General features: G+C 44.5%; 2 protein-coding genes across 2 annotated transcripts; both read left to right on the top strand.

Moving 5' to 3' along the window:
• The first annotated feature begins 448 nt into the window (after positions 1–448).
• Positions 449–16,571, top strand: LOC100826299. The gene is made up of 18 exons (XM_010231198.3): positions 449–1,806; positions 2,906–2,990; positions 3,146–3,208; positions 3,374–3,531; positions 5,064–5,139; positions 5,219–5,278; positions 5,414–5,521; positions 6,460–6,665; positions 6,742–6,758; positions 6,839–6,926; positions 10,340–10,472; positions 12,038–12,129; positions 13,272–13,422; positions 14,542–14,673; positions 14,783–14,917; positions 15,094–15,843; positions 16,015–16,187; positions 16,271–16,571. Exons 1-18 carry the CDS (start codon positions 623–625, stop codon positions 16,404–16,406), a joined length of 3,747 nt encoding a protein of 1,248 aa, XP_010229500.1. The 5' UTR covers positions 449–622; the 3' UTR covers positions 16,407–16,571.
• A 171-nt stretch (positions 16,572–16,742) lies between these two features.
• LOC112271554 lies at positions 16,743–18,407 on the top strand. The gene is made up of 2 exons (XM_024460887.1): positions 16,743–16,815; positions 17,189–18,407. Exon 2 carries the CDS (start codon positions 17,752–17,754, stop codon positions 18,259–18,261), a length of 510 nt encoding a protein of 169 aa, XP_024316655.1. The 5' UTR covers positions 16,743–16,815; positions 17,189–17,751; the 3' UTR covers positions 18,262–18,407.
• Positions 18,408–19,205: the final 798 nt, after the last annotated feature.

Here is a 19,205-nt window from a genome sequence, read left to right as displayed (position 1 = left end):
CCTCTGATCCTAATTTCAAACTATTTGCACTAAAACAACGACAAGACTTTATAATCCCAGAAAATAACTTTTAAAAATATCTTTTTGCTAAAAACAAGCAGGCAACGACGCGCATTCAGACGATTTCCACTGGCCTCACATCCACGCCAACGGCAGCCATTTATTTAACCGCTCAGATCAGCTTTTAGAAAATTATAATCCCTCGGATCTCCAGCTGACAGCCTGGCCCCACTCGAAGGCGCATCGACCCTCTTTCGTGTTACCGCGGGGCAAACCCCCGCTGGTCGTCGCAGTCAACCCGCGTCCGGCAAATCCCGCCTCGACCCAGCACGTTAAACACTAGCACTTGGACGTCACTAGCTGTAGGGCCCTCAGCGATACGGACCCACCTGACATTGAACATAAGGGGTCCTCCTGGACTGCAAATTATTTACCACCGCGCCACAGCGCACGCCATCTCCCCTCCCGCAAAGCAGCCGACGGCGACGCGAGCTCCCAATCCCCAAATCCTGCGGCGCGGGGCTGCGACAGCAAAAGCAGCAAGCCCAAATTCGTCGCGAGTTCCGGAGCACCCCATGGAGCTCAGCATCTAGGCGTGGTTCGGTTCGTCTTATGGATCCAGATGTTCTCGTGGAGCCGTAAGCAGTCCTCACCCTCCTCGTCCTCTGGCGGCCGCCGCGCGGACGCCTCCATGGACTCCAGCAGCCGCCGCAGCGGCGGTAGCGGGAGCGGGAGCGGAAGCCGCGGTCGCAGCCCGCGGCTGGAGCGCCGCAACGCTGCGAAGCACATCGACTACGAGGCGGGCGCGGGGGCGTCGTCATCCGTGTCGGCGTCGTGGTCGTCGTCGTCCTCGTCGGCTGAGCGGTCTCCCGGGATCCGCCCGTCGCGTTCGCTCGACCTGGCCGCCAGAGGTGGCACGGACTTCCGCATCAGTGGCAGCGCGGAGGGAGAGGTCGATGAGCTCTGCCGCAGTCTGGGCTTGTCGGGACCGGAGGAGTTCGCCATCCCCGTTGCTGCTTGGGAAGCCCGCAAGGCGCGCTCGAGCTCCGACCTCACCCGCTCTCGCCCAGACTCATCGACTCCCGTGGAAGACCCCTCCCCCGTCGTCCGGTCCATCTCCGCCCCCGAGCCCCAGTGCCCCCCACCGCTCTCCTTTCCCGACCCCATTCCTGAGGAGCCCCTCCACTCGTCCTCCACTTCCACCGCTACTGACTCTGTGGAGGAACCAACCATCGCGGCGCCAGAGGAATCCCCCAAGGCTACCCCTGTCGTCGCTGTTGTGGTGCCCGTCGCGGGCTTGTCACCCCTGTCCCCGAGGAGGGGAGGCGGGGAGGTCGGGATCCGGGGAGTCCGGCCGCCAGTGCTCTCCCCGCCTCCGCCGATCACGGGGCTCGCGCTGCCGCCGGTGAGGCGATCGTCTGTGGCAGATGTCATGAGCGGGTCGGCTTGGGACATTGTGCAGTCGTTTGCTCCCATGGAAGAGCAAATTGAACCGGCCATGTCTTACGAACACGTCGACACGTCTCACATGTCAGACACAGAGGAGGGCGAGGACGAGGAGACCGAGGAGGGAGTGACAGGGGCTGAGAGGGAGCTGAAAGGGTGGAGGGTTGGAGAGACCTTTGAAGGGTTCACCGGGACATCATCATTGTCGACAACGAATGATGATGATGCATCTAGCACGAATACAGAGGCTGTCTTCATCATCTCGCCGAACGGCAAGTTCAAGCGAAACATCAAGTCATGGATGCGTGGTGCACTTCTTGGAAGTGGCTCATTTGGGATGGTATACGAGGGGATCAGTGAGTAAGTAGCAATGCTTTAGTTGACATTTGATTGTTTCAGCATCTTATGCATTTCGACTAAGGATCCACATAGACATAGGGTATTGCAGCCTTCGGTCTAATTTAGGCATACCTTAAAAATAGATCTGTTACCCACCTTATGTTATGGTAAGTTTGATTAAAGATATCTTAGCTAGTTTAAACAGACCTTTACAAAAACAGGGCATAGCTATATTGTTTAGTATCTGCTTTACAAGCACGGCATTAGATCACCAATTCTAAACATCTATGTGAGAAAATCTGTGTGCATGTGTGTCGGTTGATTTGGGAGTGGAGCTGTCAGCACAGTAATACGTGCTGGTCTGTTATTTTGCATATTTACCTCACAACTTGGACATGCATTGCTGTACGGAAAATATAATATGGCAAGACAATTAACCTTAGCCATTCAAACCTATGTATGTACTTACTGATCGCATATTTATCTACATGTTCTGACCACGATTATTGATGAGTCATAAAGTTTGCGGTTATCTGGACAGACTGAGATGGAATATACTGATGAATATACTGATTACCAAATGCTTTATCTTGTTACTCTTTGGCTTATATAGGGAGAACTAAGATGGGCTTGAGGGAGTTAGTTTGTGTTGGGCCAAAAAAACAAAATGCACGTGGAATTCATATACAAAAGGCAAAGTATACACAAATTTGATCTTCAGTGACTGAGCTTGAGATATGTGTAACTCTTGCCTTTCCGTCCAAATATCCAACTTTTGCCATCAGCAACCTGCTAGTCTGCTACAGCAACCCACCAGCAGCATCAATAGAAAAAAGCATCATAGAACCGTTCGCACAGAACTTTTGTCCAACAAGCAGCATGGAAAACAGCATCATCAAACAGCTGAACACAATAATTCAGATTGAGAAATGCTTAGGAGTGATATAGTGCCAACCTTTCATCTGATTACAAGGAGCTTTATTCTAGCCACTTAGTGTAGTGGAAAATATACTCTCGTTTTTGCTGTACTGTAGAAAAATCATTTAACGTGTTCCATACTTCCATTGCTATCTTTTTTTAACCATGATTTATTGCTTTGTTTTATTGAATATTTCTGTAGTGAAGGTGCGTTTTTTGCTGTGAAGGAAGTATCTTTGCTTGACCAAGGAAGCAATGCACAGCAATCTATTCTTGCACTTGAACAGGTTATAGCTGATGTTCTTGATTTATTGCAGAATATTTATCTCGTGATATCAACTGTTGTCTGTTGTCACTGTCACATTTGACATGCTCTGACATCTTAATAGTTATTTTTCTTTGTTTACACACTGCTCTAATATTTTGTTTCTTTGCATTATAGGAAATCGCACTCCTTAGTCAGTTTGAACATGAAAATATAGTCCAGTATTACGGAACTGACAAGGTATTGCACACTCTTAATGTTGCTTGGTTATGTAATTCCATTCTCGAATTTATTCGATTTATTTAAGTAATCATTACTGTGTCAGAATTAGAGAAATTGATTTATCTGTATATATTAGCAATGATATTCATTTCTCATGTAATGTGTTACAACATTTCAATGCAGGAAGAATCTAAACTGTACATTTTTATTGAGCTTGTTACACAAGGTTCTCTCTCATCCCTCTATCAAAAGTATAAATTACGAGATTCACAAGTCTCTGCATACACAAGGCAGATTCTTAATGGACTAGTTTATCTCCATGAGAGAAATGTGGTCCACAGGTATGATTCTGGATGCTGCTCCTCTTCTAATCTATATTGGAAATAATCGAATAATCGGTGCGTATGATGGTATCTATAGCTAGCCGGAAAAAAAAAGTCCAGCAGAACTCCTTTTCAATAGTGAATAATGCACACCAGGAAATATGATCTTTTGATTCCATGTGTCATGCACTCCTAATGTGAATAGCACATATGAGGGAGCAGATCCGCTTTCCTCAAGTCAGTACCTGCTCCACCTTATAAGGTGGCATGCACCATAGAGGAATGGATTCCTGGAGGTAAAATAGGTTCTTTTGTCAGATAAACAAACAAAGCTCTTTATATCTTTGGACCTTATCCTTGTTTTTGTTCGTGTTCTTTTTTGGGTGGCATTGGAGGTTGAGATGTGGAGTTTGTTCAAAATTGTCATGAAAAACATTTTTTTTGTTGCACTACTTGGTTTCTATGCATCTTCTATACTGTAGTTTGTGATTGTGAAGCCACCAAAACACAAACAATGATGAATTACAACCTTTATGAAAGCCAAGTACTATCATGCATAGTCATCAACTTGTCATCTATCGGCTAAGTCCTGATAGAAGGATAGCAACTTGTTAGTTTACCATCAACATTTTGGGTACAAAAAAAGTTTCTGACTGGAACCCTGGAAAAGACGCCTTCTCTGGATTCGTCAAATACAGGGACTACCAACAGTTTGATGCCTGTTTATTTATCTGATCCCATTTTGTGCTTTTTCTTTAGCATTGGATATGGCAATTTTTATGCTTCAATGTACTGCAAGGGAGAACTGAGAATGCGCCACTCAAAGTTCTGAGAATTTTACACTCTAAACACCTTTAGTTCTATGATTTGATATTTTGATCAGTTTATACGTTTTCCCTTTTATGTATATTTAACCCACTTGAAATGTCAATGAAGTGCCTTATTGTTTTTCTAAAAATGCATGTGCCTTTCGCCACATGGGCCTAAGCATCTGCAGGCACATGCACACATAAATGCACACTCCAATTGCCTTTTCCAATTTAGCAAAGATCAGTTTAATTGATGAGCTAGCTCTATACCTCCATACTACTAAGCAAATTAAAAGACTCCCTCCTCTGCTCATTTACGAGCACAATGCAAAGAGTACCACAGTTGGGGGAGTGGGACAATGCAGTGTGTGCTCCTTTCACCTGCTAGGTTTGCACCTGACAGTAACAGCAGCAGTCCCCCCACCCCCTCCTTGTCGACAACATTGAGAAAATCATTGATCTACGGTAGTGCAACGCCGGCCGTAAGCTTTTTACCCTGAAAATGCTATGTTCTTTTTGTATAAATCAAGGCATTGATGTGGAAAAGCAAATGAAGGAGAAGGAATAAAAAGGTCGGAATGGCAAATTACCAGTGTTTAGAGTGCCCAATCCTAAATTACAATAAATTTAGTGCCAAATCTTCAGATGATCTTCAATTTTCCCTTTCATACAATAGCTATTTTTTTTCTCGGACGTTCATATGATAGTTGTGATTAACCGTGACAATTGCTTCATATTCAGGGATATCAAATGCGCCAATATATTAGTTCATGCAAATGGATCAGTAAAACTAGCAGATTTTGGATTGGCAAAAGAGGTTGGCCTTCTTTCTTCTATGATGTTATTTGCACTTATTGAAATGACAAATTGTCTCATGTAGCACTTGTAAATTTCAGATGTCTAAAATTAATATGCTGAGATCATGCAAAGGAAGTGTCTATTGGATGGCACCTGAGGTAAAAGTCACACTTAGTCTAATGCTGATCAGAGTTAAAACTATTTTACTTTGATGTTTATTTGGCAACATTACAGTAATAATTGCCTAATATATTTTATTAAGTGCCCAAGTTCTAAATGCATCTTGCTTTCAGGTTGTTAATCCAAGAAAGACATATGGACCTGCAGCTGATATGTGGAGCTTGGGCTGCACCGTGTTGGAAATGCTAACCCGCCAAATACCATATCCTGACGTGGAGTGGGTATGTCATATTTCAACTTAACATTTCATAGTTCTCTGTTTTTGACTTGCCTCCCAATAAAAATAAATTAATCAAAATAGCATGTGTGTTAACTTTTTATATGTTAGACCTTCTTTGATGTACTCCCTCTGATCCATAATAAGTGTCTTGGATTCAGTACACAGTTAGTACAATTTTGTACTAAATCCAAGACACTTATTATGGATCGGAGGGAGTATAATTTATCTAAACTCTGGAGTGAAGAATGTTGAACGTAAGTCGCAGACGAACTCCAATTCTCCATTTGGGTTCTTAATCCCTCCATCCCAGTTTATAGGTCGTTTTAGCTTTGTCCCAAATACCACGGAGAGCACCAGCTATCTTTGCGTTAGTTTCTGAAGAGATAATCAGTTCAGTCTGCGTGCAGACTAGCACTTGTGGGGTGGCCAGCCAATGCATGGCATATGCATGCCGTCGGGTGGCTTTTTCAATGGACAGTAACTAGCGTTGGGGCAGGTGGGGCATTGATTATTCCTAATACACTGCTAATATGACCTGTTTCGTGGGGAAAAAAAGAAGAAGCATAAATGGCATGTAAATTGGGATGTGGATCGAGTAAGAGAGAACCAGTAGCATGCCATCAGGTTATTGTCCTTTGAAAAAAAAATGATATTTGTGATTTAGGATCTGTTCATGAACTTGCTGTTGCAGACCGGGGAAGGCATCACCTTCCAAGCCTGAAGCGTATCACCTCTTGTAAATTGTACTGTAATTGGTACATATATAAATTGGAACTACTGCTGGTTGAGCCCGTCTCTCACATTATTAATGTGCGAAATTATTTTTCTATGAAAAGTACTTCTCTCCAAATATTCTCTGTAACTCGTTTGAAATGTAACTTAACCTGGATCCGTTATTTGAATTTCGGCTCTCCGCTAATGGTTCTTTCCTACTTGTAGACAAATGCTTTCTTTATGATTGGAAGAGGAGAACGACCTCCTATTCCCAGCTACTTGTCAAAAGAAGCTCAAGATTTCATCAGCCAGTGTGTAAGAGTTGATCCAGAGGAGCGGCCTTCCGCGTCACAACTTTTGGCGCACCCATTTGTTAACAGGCCACTTCGAGCTTCTTTTGATTCTTTGTCTCCTCCAACCAATAGGTCATAGTGTCAACAGTGGTGTCTCTGCGAAACCACGGTTCAGCTCCTGATCTGGTAAGCTGTTTATTTCTGCCAAACAAAGCAACAGGCTTCCTAGATGTTAGCCCTTTTATTTATTCAGTTAACACTAGTTTTGCACCATATTGTTTCATTTTATCACATCATCCATTGTTTTGCAGGTATTCATGCTCTCCACTCCTGGTGCCATAATTTTGGAGGATATAGCATCTTTAGTCAGATAGAATTGGTTTTTGTTGGATCGTTTGGGTATTTTTTCATAGGTAAAGTTTTTCTTCTTGGGATAATCAATAGATTTTGTACAACTGGATAGGGGAAAAGTGCTGGAATTGCAATGATGTTAGGGTGGCACGGTGTTTGTAAATGTTTGACCTTATCATTCTTTACCCCATGGCTTGTTGCTCCCAAATCAACTGGAGCATTCTTCTCGCCTGGTGTTCTTTTTTATAGTGAATGGAAATTTGCCTTTTATCATTCATGGCACGGTTTTGTTTGGCTTCTTTTATTTGTGTCCGCTAGTATTTACAGGAAAAAAGAGTAACCGTCACTTGTCAGAGACCCCTAAATAGTCTAATAGTGTAAGTAGATGCTATCTGTGATACACCCCTCGGTATCATCATTTATAAACAACATGATGGACCACATGTACAATCATTGTCTACGAGTAGTCTCTCTATACATATAACCATCGCTGCATACACATAACTGGAATTCTTTCATCTGCCAAAATGTTACAGACTGGTAATCTTGTTCAGTTGTTCTCTTTCTTCATCTTCTTATCTTCATGAAACATCGTACAGACAGTTGATGTCGTACGGTTGCACGTATACATGTATAGTTGGATGGGGTTCAGATCCTCTGCAGTACTAGTACTACTGCACACGTCCTATATCTTGTAATATCTACCGTATACTTCCAATCCAAAGGCTCTCATTCCTCCCCCCAAGGCTTGTTCAGTTGTGTATTTCCCGGTAGGGGTTGGTAGGGATTCTAGGAAATTTGAGATAGAATCTAGAAAATCCCGGTTGATCCCGGCGACAGATGTACTCCGTAGCAAACAAAACTATAACTGAACATGGTTGTTTGAACGCTGCTTGCCTAAAGAAGAAGGAAGTTCACACAAATAATTTGAGGCGAAGAAAATCATGGCTTGATAAGCAGAACTCCAATTGAAGAAGAAAAGAATGTGAACTAAAGTTGTACCTGGAAAGCAATCTTATTTTGTAAATCACTTATCACCTATCTAAGCAGAGAGTGGATACTACTTATATCTATGTGTAGCATTTTTTTTTGTGAGATATACCTGAACGGAGGTAGTATTTTTTTTGAGATATACCTGAACTCTAGCCATGCTCATCTGCTTCTGTAGCATTAAGGCAAAGAGACCAATTTCTGCATTTGCTGATTTGTTTTAAGTTTGTATTCATATCTTTGGTTGCTAGATCTGTCTCTGAATATTGTTTGGCGCCAAAGCACTAGCAGAATCCCTCTATATCTATGTGTTTGTTTCCAATTAATACATAATTAGGAGAAGGAATGAGAGCCTTTGGATTGGGAGTAAACGGCAGATATTACAGGCTACAGCACGTGTGCAGTGGTACTAGTACTGTAGAGAGATACAAACAAGACTACAGTGCAAACTAGAGTGCTTTTTTCTTTTTCTTGAGATGCCAAAGGCTTTGGTTTGTGCTTAGCCTGACCATAAGCCGACCACTATTAGCAGTATGCACTACACGAGCACTAGGAAAGACTTGTCTTCTTCTTTAGAGTAAATATGCATCCTCGGGTCCAAAAGTATATTAGGTGAAAGAATTGCCGTTGTCCATCGTTAATCCTAAGGCTGGTCACAGTGGGTAGTAACTTAGACTAGTAACATACCTTCATAATGGTTACTAACTTATGTGTGGTGTCATGCATTGTGTCATTAATTGTCTTGTAGACTCATCTTGTCTTGATTTGTGTGATGTTATGGTAATATATCTAGTTACCACCTCACTCTCTTTTTTCATTTATTGCCATGCCATGTCACCAAAATGCCTAGTTGGCATCTATGTTACTACCCAAATACTTGTACTATGACTAGCTTAACTAGGCGTTGACCGGCCAGGTGACGCTTTAAATGCCACGGTGGATAACACTGACCGGTAGTTAAAATATGCAAACAGATCTTGTCCCTTCAATTTATCATTTCGTTGCCATGACCAAAAGTCCCTGTCTGAGCTTAGGTGATCCGCCGGCGATCCTAGGGTTTGAACTCAAGTGGCCGTAGGAGGGGCAGAGGAGGTGAGGCGGCGGCTTATCCCTTCTTTGTCCAGGCTGCTCCATCGGGTGGACCCATCGTGGCGGTGCCCTGGTGATCCTTCGCCATAGTATGGTAAGTAGGAAGATCATAGTGATGCCAGTTCAAGAGCAGGGTAGTAGCAGATCAGAGCAGGATGGTAGCAGCAAGGTGCCAATTGCAGGAGGTAATGTGGTCCCAATTGTGGAAGAAGCGACACCTAGGTAACCAGACATGGAAAGAATGACTTTGACCAATTTAAATTATTTTAGGACCAAAGTATTTTTCGTAGTATTAGAACTAAATTAACACGCATGCACGTATTTAGGACTGCATATGCATTTTACTTCCTCCTTGTGAAGCCTGTCAAATACTGTTGCGGTTTGATTAAACAAATGAGAGTATCAAACAGTTCATTTTGTTTACTAGGGTATGCTTTGGTCCAATATTTTTTTGAAAACATACGCCGCAACGTACATGTCTACATTAAAATGTAAAGAAAAAGTATATACTCCATCCGACCGATAATATGAGGCACGCACGCATTCCTAGATCATCAATTTAGCTAACTAAATATAAATTAAATAATTATATCATTAGAAAGTTTTTTTTAACGAGTCTAATAGTGTACTTTTTGTTAAGAAATATAAGTATTTAATTAATCAAATTGATGATCTTGGAATAAGTGCGTGCCTCATATTATGGGACGGATGGAGTAGTATCAAAATAGAGGTACAGCGAAAGGATACAAATACAACCGAGACAGTTGGACAAATCCTCTGGCTCTGCAGCACGGACGTACACCGTGGCACCGTGCACAAGCAGTTCTGGTCCATGGCCATACGATACGGATGACGGATCGGGCGCCCACGACTCGCGCCCGGTCGCCGTCACGCTCGCGCGTCCGTTCCCGTCTCGCGGTTTTGTCCCGGTTGCACGGTCGACGGCGACGCCCGCAACAAAACCCCAAACGGACGAACGCGGCCTGGAAATCAAACCTGGAGCACGCGTCCCGAAGCGCGCCACTCCTCCGCCTCCTCTCGGCTTCATCGGCAGCGCACGTTGTCCACCCCGCCGCACGGCAAACCCAGCGAAATTCCAGCAATACACAATGTACCCCGCCCGTACGTCCCGCCCGAGGCAATAAAGAAAGGCAACGAGGAGTAATTTCGCAGGGGGGGTTAAAGCGGCCCGCGCTTATTCCGGCGCAGGATGCGACACGCGGTTGCCGCACCGCCCGCCTCCTCCCTTCCACCCCCCACCCCCCGTACTCCATCCACCGCTGAAGCAAGCAAAGCAGCAGCCAGACCGAGACCGAGGCCTCGAGAGGAGAGAGCCTGCCTGGCTGCCTACCTAGCGCGCGCGCGCGGCGCCCGAGAGTCTGACTGGACGCGCGCGCCATGAGGAGGGCGCAGCAGCAGCAGCAGCACCAGGGGGCGTCGGCGCCGGGCGTGGTGCGCGTGGACCAGGCGTCGCCCGCTTCCACCTTCCGCCAGCTCGACGACGCCTTCCTGCAGGTCAGTACTCCGCCACCGAAACCACGTCGATCCCTAACTAGTAGGATTTGCTCTGTTGCTCTTGGCTGGGTCGCGTGGACTCTCGGAGGATAGTCAATGGAATAGTGACGCCCGCCATTCTGCTCCCCCGGCGCTCCAGCGCCGATTGATCCGCCTAGCGGAGCGCGGCTCTGCTCGTGACGGGCGGCGCGTGTTGTGCTGGGTGCCGCACTTCCTTAGTTTAATTTGTTATGGATGCAACAGGGAGATTCCTCCATGCGCTCTACAGGCTTGGTCTATCGATCTGGTTTTGTTTGTAACGCGAGAATTCTGTAACAGGGTACTCTCTGATGGATTCAGTGTCGTCCAAATGAAGTGCTTTAGTTGATTTGTGAAGCCAATTCACGATTCTACCACTGATTTCATTGTCTCCATCCTCACTACTGGTTCAAGACGCAGAGTTGGTGCATTTGATGTTTGTTTTTTTCTGAAACTTTTTATTGTTGGTGGCAGCGTATCCATCTTAGAGTCTGTGGGGGCAGCTTTCCCCACTCTATTTTCATTCTCTTCATACCAAGCTATGATATCCATGTACATAGAGGCTGTCCCCACCTTAGATATCCATGTACATAGAGGCTGTCCCCACTCTCAAATGCCTAACTGGTTCATGAATACATATTTGCCCCCTCTCAATTTTATCCTGGATCTGCCTGCATTTGATGTTGTTGCAGCATGTGGGGACTTTTTTTTAGCTCACATATATTTATTATCAAGCAAAAAAAACTCAAAAGATCGGTTTGAGAAGCCAAAAAGAAAATTCTAAAACAAATACCACGTGTAAATATTAAAATGGAATATGCACCTACAAATTTTCTTGAGAAAATGTAACAATTTGTTCTCTGCATAAAAAATGACAAAACAACGAACAAAAAGAAAATATCTTGAGTTGCCTTTTCTTCGTTCTTTTTCCCACAGGTTGCAAAATTTTGCACAAAATTTAAAATCTGCACGTAATACGCAGTCATTGACATGCAACTTTTGAAAAATATTTGAACCACATAGAAAATAGTTTTTGAAACAGGAGCATGTGCTCCCTGGATCACTATATGCTTAACATGCAAACATTACAGTATGTGCTTCGCTCTTTAACTCCTTATACAAAATGTAACAAATGAAGACATGGATGACGCTGGATGTACATTGAGTCTATAAAAATCTTTTATGTTTCTTAAAATGTTGATCTGTACATTTCATACATCAAATTTGTGTGTAATGAACATGAGATATACATTCTGTTGAACCTTTTAAGATTTCTTATAATCATATATCAAAATTGAATGGAATGTGGCTATCTTCATTTAAGTATAGACAATGTAGACTATAGAGTTGTTCTCTCATTCTGTTTTTCTTATATATATTCTTATTCTTATGGCAGCTACATATGAATGAACATATTTTGGTTAGATATCCATGTACTGAACTTGTTTCTACTGTTGTTCCCACTTTTAGTTATACTACTATTATTTTGGTTTTGTTTTCGTTTTTCATTGCTTTGGCTTCTCGATTGATGTATGCTATTGTTTCAGAAACAAACGAAAATCTGGCTTGGTGAAGTTCTCCATGTTAGGTTTGACGAAGACATTTTGGTCGCAGACCTTCTAGGCGATGGCGAGTTGCTGTAAGATTCTTCTTTCTTCACCAGTCGTGAACTAATGCAGTGATAATTTTTAGTATGCAGTTATCAGCACTTCGTAGGCTTTTGGCTGAATGTTCAGTGTTCTAATATGCAACCAAAAGAAATCTTGTTCAGTGTTCTACTCCCTCCGATTCTAAATTGTTGTCGAAATATTACATGTATCTAGACGCTGTTTAAGAATAGATACATCCATATTTGGGCAAATTTGTGACAAGAATTTAGGATCAGAGGGAGTAGTATGTACTCCAGGGGTTACATGTCTAAAAACAACTTCTGTAGTATCTGTGATCTTTCCCATGTAACCGCTCATGGCCAAAACATCTAGTTTGATGGAAAAATTCATGCCGCACGCTCTTCGTGGTGAGGCTAGTTTGTGGGGCAGCGCCGGTGCTCGCGCTCTTCGCGGCCTCCGCTGCACGTTTGCCCCCCTGTATAGTTTTGTTTCTCGTTTTCTTTTCTTTTCTTTCTGTTTTTTTTTCCGGATTTTGCCTTTGTATTGTTGCTTGTACTTGCGCCTCTTGCGTCTCTTCTTAATGGAAAAGACACGCTGCTTGGCGTGTTCGAGAAAAGAAAAAGGAAAAATTCAGGTGGAGGGCGTGCTCCTCCCCCAGTGATGCCTCAGAAAAAAAAGCATATTAGGCAATTTGGCTCTTTAGGGTAGGCTTGCTTCACATTATGAAGTCAGTTTGTCAGAAATATAAATGCTTAAAACTGCCAAATGGTCTACCAATTTTCTGTTTCTTAATTCCATATAGCTCGAATCAACAGAAAATTGTCATACACCAAGTGATCAGTTGATTCAGCTCTATAGTTTTTCATGGGGATCACTGATTTAATACATGTTTTATCTATCAACAACTGCATACATTTCTCACCGGATGCATGGGAATAATTTATAGTTGGAGTACCAATGAGCAAAGTTACTACTTGCTTTTATTCTCTTACCCTTAAAAAGAAGAAACAGGTCATGGCAACCATATTTTGAATTATGCATTTATTTATTTATTTCTGGTTGGAACTGTCGTACTAGCTGCCTTACTTTATATGCTCTGACAAGTTTTTATTTCGCTAACTTCTGAAAATGTTTCTTTGATATATTCTGCTTGTTATATGCATGCTGACAGATTTCAAGTTTCGAAAGTAATATGGAAAAGGTTACTGAGAAAGAACAAAGAGCAACTCAAGCAATCGAAAGTTTATATTTATGAGAGAACATCTTTTGGTAAAAGCAATGGGAAATATACGCCCTATCCAAAAGTCGACTCGTTTCTAAAGGTACTGATAATTTCATGTCTCTCCTCGTAGCATCTTAGTTTAGTTGTTCTCTTAATTTCAACTTTAACTGCATAAATCTAGTTTGCACCGAGACACCGAGCTCATGATCTGTCCTGGGCCATCAGCCATGTAGCAAGTTTCTGGATGTCATGTGGCCACTATGTGAGGAGGCATGGCCTACAGGATGCACAATAGGGTCACCAAGGAGATAATGTGTTGTGTCTTTAGACTGACTCTAGATGATTTGTTGGCATTAATTGTGATGGTTTACAATGGTAAAAAAAGTCGTCTCTTATCCGACTCTTATCCGCAAAGGTCGACTCCTGAAAATTGCTGATGTGGAGGAGAGAAAAATATGAGAGAGAAGACTAAGAGAACTGAATCTTCGTGAAGAGTCGACTCCTTACCATTTTATACTATTGAATAACAGATCTTGTAGAGTCTACTTAAAAACATAACCCATTGTATGTGTTATTTTACCGTTGGCTCTAGGGTTTCGGACAGTCAATACTGATTCTACCACTGTCAATGCCCTAAAGTTGTTAATTTGGCTTAGCCTCCAAGTTTGTTACCTGGCTATGCAATGCGTAGTAGTATCAATGAATAAAGCAAGCAGAAAAATATCCCCATTATCTCTCCCAAATGTCTTCCTTGCTCTTGTGGTGCGGCAGCCTCCTCTAGTCCTCTTTGCTGGGTGTCGCACCCCATCTGTATAGGGACCATCCCCCCTACTATCCTCTGACGCTGATTAAATTAGACTTTATGCAATCAAACAAGCCTCTGGCACCGTTGAGGTGTATTAGTGCACTAGTCGCCAAAAATCGCATCTAGAAGTCGTGAAAAGTTCTGGAAAAAAGATGATAAAATCCTGAAATTTTGAGACATGGTAAATGCATAAACTCAACCACAATTGACCTCCACAACCAACTGTGCATAGTAGAAATTGGATTCGAATTTTGCTGTCGGTGCTTTAGTAGATAATGAATCTTGCTCGCCTCATACTTGTGTTCACCACCGTCTCTTTTTTTTTGTGAGAAGATGCAATCACATATCCTTTACCGGCTTGATATTTCTTTTCTTTCTGAGGGAGCAGCTTATCATGATACTTCTCCTTTCCAGATATGCCAAATCCTTGGGTTGGCTGGGATTGATTTGTTTACCCCTTCCGATGTGGTTGAGAAAAGAAATGTTCGGAAAGTCTGCATGTGCATACGTTCGCTGTCTAAAAAGGCCGGGATGATGCACCTGAATGTAAGTCCTAGATTTGAATTCGACCTATTTAAATGTTCCTTTCCTTTAGCTTATCGTTGACCAACATACTGTAGTTTTAAACAGAAGTGTTTCTGCTCCCTGGTGACAGGTACCTGATTTTGATGTTGTAACTCACACAATAGCCATGCCCAATTATATGGTTGGAGTTATCCGCAGAAGTCTGGAGCAACCACGGTGCAGTTCATCTTGTTCGAGTGGATATAGCCCGCATGCGAATTCTGAGGTATTAGATCAGCCGGCAAACTATTCAAAACAATTGCTTTAATTTGCTTTATATGCTCTTACTTTTGTTCGAAGCAGAGGATAACCCCCCCCCCCCCCCCCCTTTTTTGCATACTCTTACTGATCATGTGTTTAACATCAATATATATAATTCCTTCGCATCTCCATTTTCCACAGAGCATATTTGGACAGAATGACCAACAAGGTGACACGCATTATGACTCTGATGAAGCAGAGAGCAGTCTCTATGTGCTAGAACCTCAGGAAAATGTTGGTGAAGACAACCTTTCGGAACGTTTGCAAATAGGCAATGCCCCCAAGGAACAAAGAGAAGGCTATGGAGATAGTGGACATGGCAAGCTGGAAGAGAAGTCAGTGGCTGAACCAGTGGGTTCACTTGACTTTGGCGTTATGGATGCTGATTCTGCGGATTCAGCTCCTTTTCACGACAACCAACTGTGTTGTTCTACTCACTCTTCAACTGACCAGTGCTCAAGAACTAGAACAACTAAATGTTCAATGAGCTCGGAAGAGTCAGACTCCATTAGCAGTTACTTAGCGTTCGACAGTAGCAAGAATGATCTGGACGCTCCTAAGGTCAAAGTTTCTGAAAGGATTCATGATGAACATGACGAACCTTCACATTCTTCTATTCAAGGAAATGGGAAAATATTTGTCGATCATCCAAAAAAAGAAGGTGATGACCTCCTAAAGGACACTAGCGCCATGGATCAACATTGTGATGCTTTTATCTGTGATAGGGAATCTGTTAGTTCAAGTTCTGAAGAACCCAGGTTCGGATTAAATGGAGAGTCATACTCAGGTTTAACCCCAAGAAATTCTACGGGTGGTCAATTGCCAGCAGTTTCTGAAGATACTACAGCAAGTCGAGGGCTGAAACATGAAATCAGCACTAAGGATCACATTGTACCTCCTGCTATGCTGAACACTTCAGATGTTACTCTTGTACTCCCTCCGTTCCTAAAAACTTGTCGCTGTTTTAGTGCAATATTTAGGAACGGAGGGAGTAGCTGTTATTTTTGTGTCTGGAGCATCACAATGGAACTTTAACATTTATCTTAATATCCAATCATCCAGGATGCTTCCAGATCCGAGGACGAACTGGCGAAACCACTAGATACAGCTGAACACAACAACGGAAATGCTCAGAGGAATGAGGACGATCCTCCCAAATCAGGGAAAGGCGTGCTGAAGTCAGTGGCTGGAGGAATCACGCTCGTTGGCGCAGTGTTCTTTATAGCTCATCTCAGGTTCGAATCATGAGCCTTAGATCCTAATCTAGCGTCAAGGACATTGCTAAACCTTCTGAAAAAAAAATCCATGTATGCTGCAGGAGAAGCAAGGGGAGAATCTTCACAGCAATTTTACCTCCACTGTCTGAAAAATCTATTCAGAGCGACTCGAGGACGACGAACGTGGACAAACGAAAGGCAGCCGAGCTGTATCCCGGCGGATGGCTGAAGGTTTAACAGGATGGAGTGGACACGGCCAATTAATAGGGCAGCGCAATTTGGAATTCTGTGTATCATGTAAATCCATATAGCAGAACACCTTGATATTCTTGATACGGATCAGGCTTAATATTTACTGAAGAAGCGATACATAATACAAGTAGCTTCTAGCTTATACTCGTAGAAGATTTGCGTCAACAATAGCTCAAACTGAAGAGAAAAAAAACACGCAATTTTTGGTCGGCTTACATGGACAATGTATATTCGCACACAATAATTTTAGTTAGACTACCATCATCCTTTACTTCCTATAAATCTTCGTTGAATTTAATCATACTTTTACTTTTTCAAACGGGGGAGATTTGGAGAAGTATTCCTACCACAGCAGTGATCGGGCGAGGCCAAAGCAAATCTCGGAGATAATCAGGTTGGTCTTCTTAAAGCCAAGAGATAGTCTTGTTGGTTTTTATGCAAGAGATAAGTGTATGGATTGTTTAATTTATTTATTCCATTTTTTAGAATATCTTTAAGAGATGCATCGTAAATAATTGCCCTCAAACTTGCATTCAAAATTACTCCCTCCGTCCAAGTGTACATTTGGGTCTAAATTTTGTCCATAAAAGAGTGTACCTCTCTTTTTTCCAAAGAACTTTAAACTAAGAAAAATTGATTCTTACACGGAAATGAAATCCAATAACTTTTCTTTATGCACTTAACTCAATGGGCACCTTTCCAATGCATTTTCTATCTCACTTTTTAATTTTCTGAAAATTCTCATACGTACACTTATTTATGAACAGATGGAGTAGTACAATTGGAATGTTACTCCCGATCTTTGATGGCTGATGCATCCAGGCACCTTCTTTTTTAACTTGATCGACCCCTCCTCAATTTGTTTTTTCATCCGGCGCGGCCCAAAAAGTTATCCGGCGCCCCCAACGCAACGCGTTATTGCGGCGGGCCCGCCTTGTCAGCGACCAATTAATCGTCCCACCGGTTTCTCACCGGCCCTCCTCGGCTCCCGAGTGAATTTTAATGGCGGTATCCCGCCGGTTGCCACGTGGCCGCGTTTATCACCGTGTTCACACGCCCGCCGGTTTGCATTCCGGCGATAAAAAAAAAGGGGCGATCACCGGTGGTACTCGGCATTCTACTCTCGGCGCCTCCTCTCCTCCCTCTCGACCAAACCCTCCCTCTCGCCCTTAAACCCTCCCGGCAACGAGAACATGGCTGCCGGCGACGAGACGTGGCGCCGGGCGATGCTCACGCTCGAGGAGGACGAGGCCCTCCGCGAGCACGAGTACCCGACATCGCCCGATTGCCGGTTGCCGGCGCACTGGACCCTCAGCATCGGCGCCTGCCGATGCCAACGGGCCGTGCCTGGACAACTGCCGTCAATGCCCACTGGTGGCACGGGCTAACGACGGAGGAGTGCGAGGACCCCGGGTGGAACCGCGCCACCGGGGCCAACTGGGCGCCCTTCTTTGCCGACCATCACGCCATCGACATCCCCCGCTACGAGGGCCAAGGCGAGCGCCCGCCGCCGGGACGATTCAACATCGACGGCCGCCGACGGTTCTGGAGCGGGCGCTCCGTGGCAGCGGTGCTCGCCCCCATCGCCGCCGGCGATCACCCCCGGCTGGAGACACCTCCAGCTCCACCGGCCATTGGCGGGCATGCACTGGTACGGTGGCTCCGGCGCATCAAGGAGGAGCCAGGGGCGTCTTCGCGCCGACGAGGGCGGGAGCCGCCTCACGGCCACCTCCGCCTAGTCCGGCCAAAGCGGGAGCCGCAGTGGGCGCCGGCACCGGAGTACGAGCGCCGGGCGCTCGAAGTGCGCCAGGACGGCGACCCCGAGGATTTCTCGGGGTAGCGGGCGGCGGAGCGCGCTAGCGAGCGCGAGGCCGAGGAGGCAAAACGCCTCGGCCTCGCCATGACGGACGCCGAGGCGTTGGCGTGGAGTGCCAAGGAGGCGGCCGAGAAGAAGAAGGCGGGGAAGAGGCCGGCGCCAGAGGTGAAGGCGGAGCCGATCGTTATCGACTCCGACGAGGCCTACCTCGCCTATTTCAGCGACCTCGACGACTAGACGGCCGTTTTTTATTTATTTTAGAATTATGCAATGAAAAAACTTTATGTTTAATTAAATTTCGTCGAGTTTAGTTAAATTTCACCTACTTCATTTAAATTCCGCTGAATTTAGTTAAATTTTGTCTATTTTCAAATTTTGCGAGACCTCTTGTTGGAGGCGCGGCTGGGTCACGACGGAACCAAAAAATATGATGATCAAGCATTAACGGGGAGCTTCTAAGCAAGAAGAAATCAGCAGTGGCTCGATGCATCATACTCTCTCTCTCTCTCTAGACTAGATCCGTTTTCTAAGTTTCATCAGGCCGACGCCACGTGGCGCTCCGGCAAGTCACGCCCAGCCTGGATGCCATCATTTTGGGGAGTTGTAGGGCTCCCGAAAGGGACCTGATGACCGTGGCGAATTGGACCGTGGCAAGTAGCAACGGCTCTGTGGCAAGGCGGGCCGCGTGGAAAACGTACATTCACGCGCCAAGCGTGAACCCCCGTTTTCCAAGTGGAAATCCAATTCACAAAGAAAGAGCCCTGCTGTGCTGCCGTGCCGCTTCCTCGCTCGTTGCTTCGTCCCTGCAAAAACGGTCTTGGAACACATCATCCAACCTGCATGTTCTGCCGAAGAACACACTGGACAAACATTAAAATTAAAAATAAAAGAAGGGCACGGACAGAAAAGCGTGCTCTAACCGGAAAGCGACGCGCTAGAGGATGGATGCTGCTGGCATATCATTTCCA

This window comes from Brachypodium distachyon, chromosome 1 (genome assembly GCF_000005505.3).
Source record: "Brachypodium distachyon strain Bd21 chromosome 1, Brachypodium_distachyon_v3.0, whole genome shotgun sequence".
Lineage (NCBI taxonomy): Eukaryota > Viridiplantae > Streptophyta > Magnoliopsida > Poales > Poaceae > Brachypodium > Brachypodium distachyon.
This window is presented reverse-complemented; position numbering and strand designations above follow the sequence as displayed.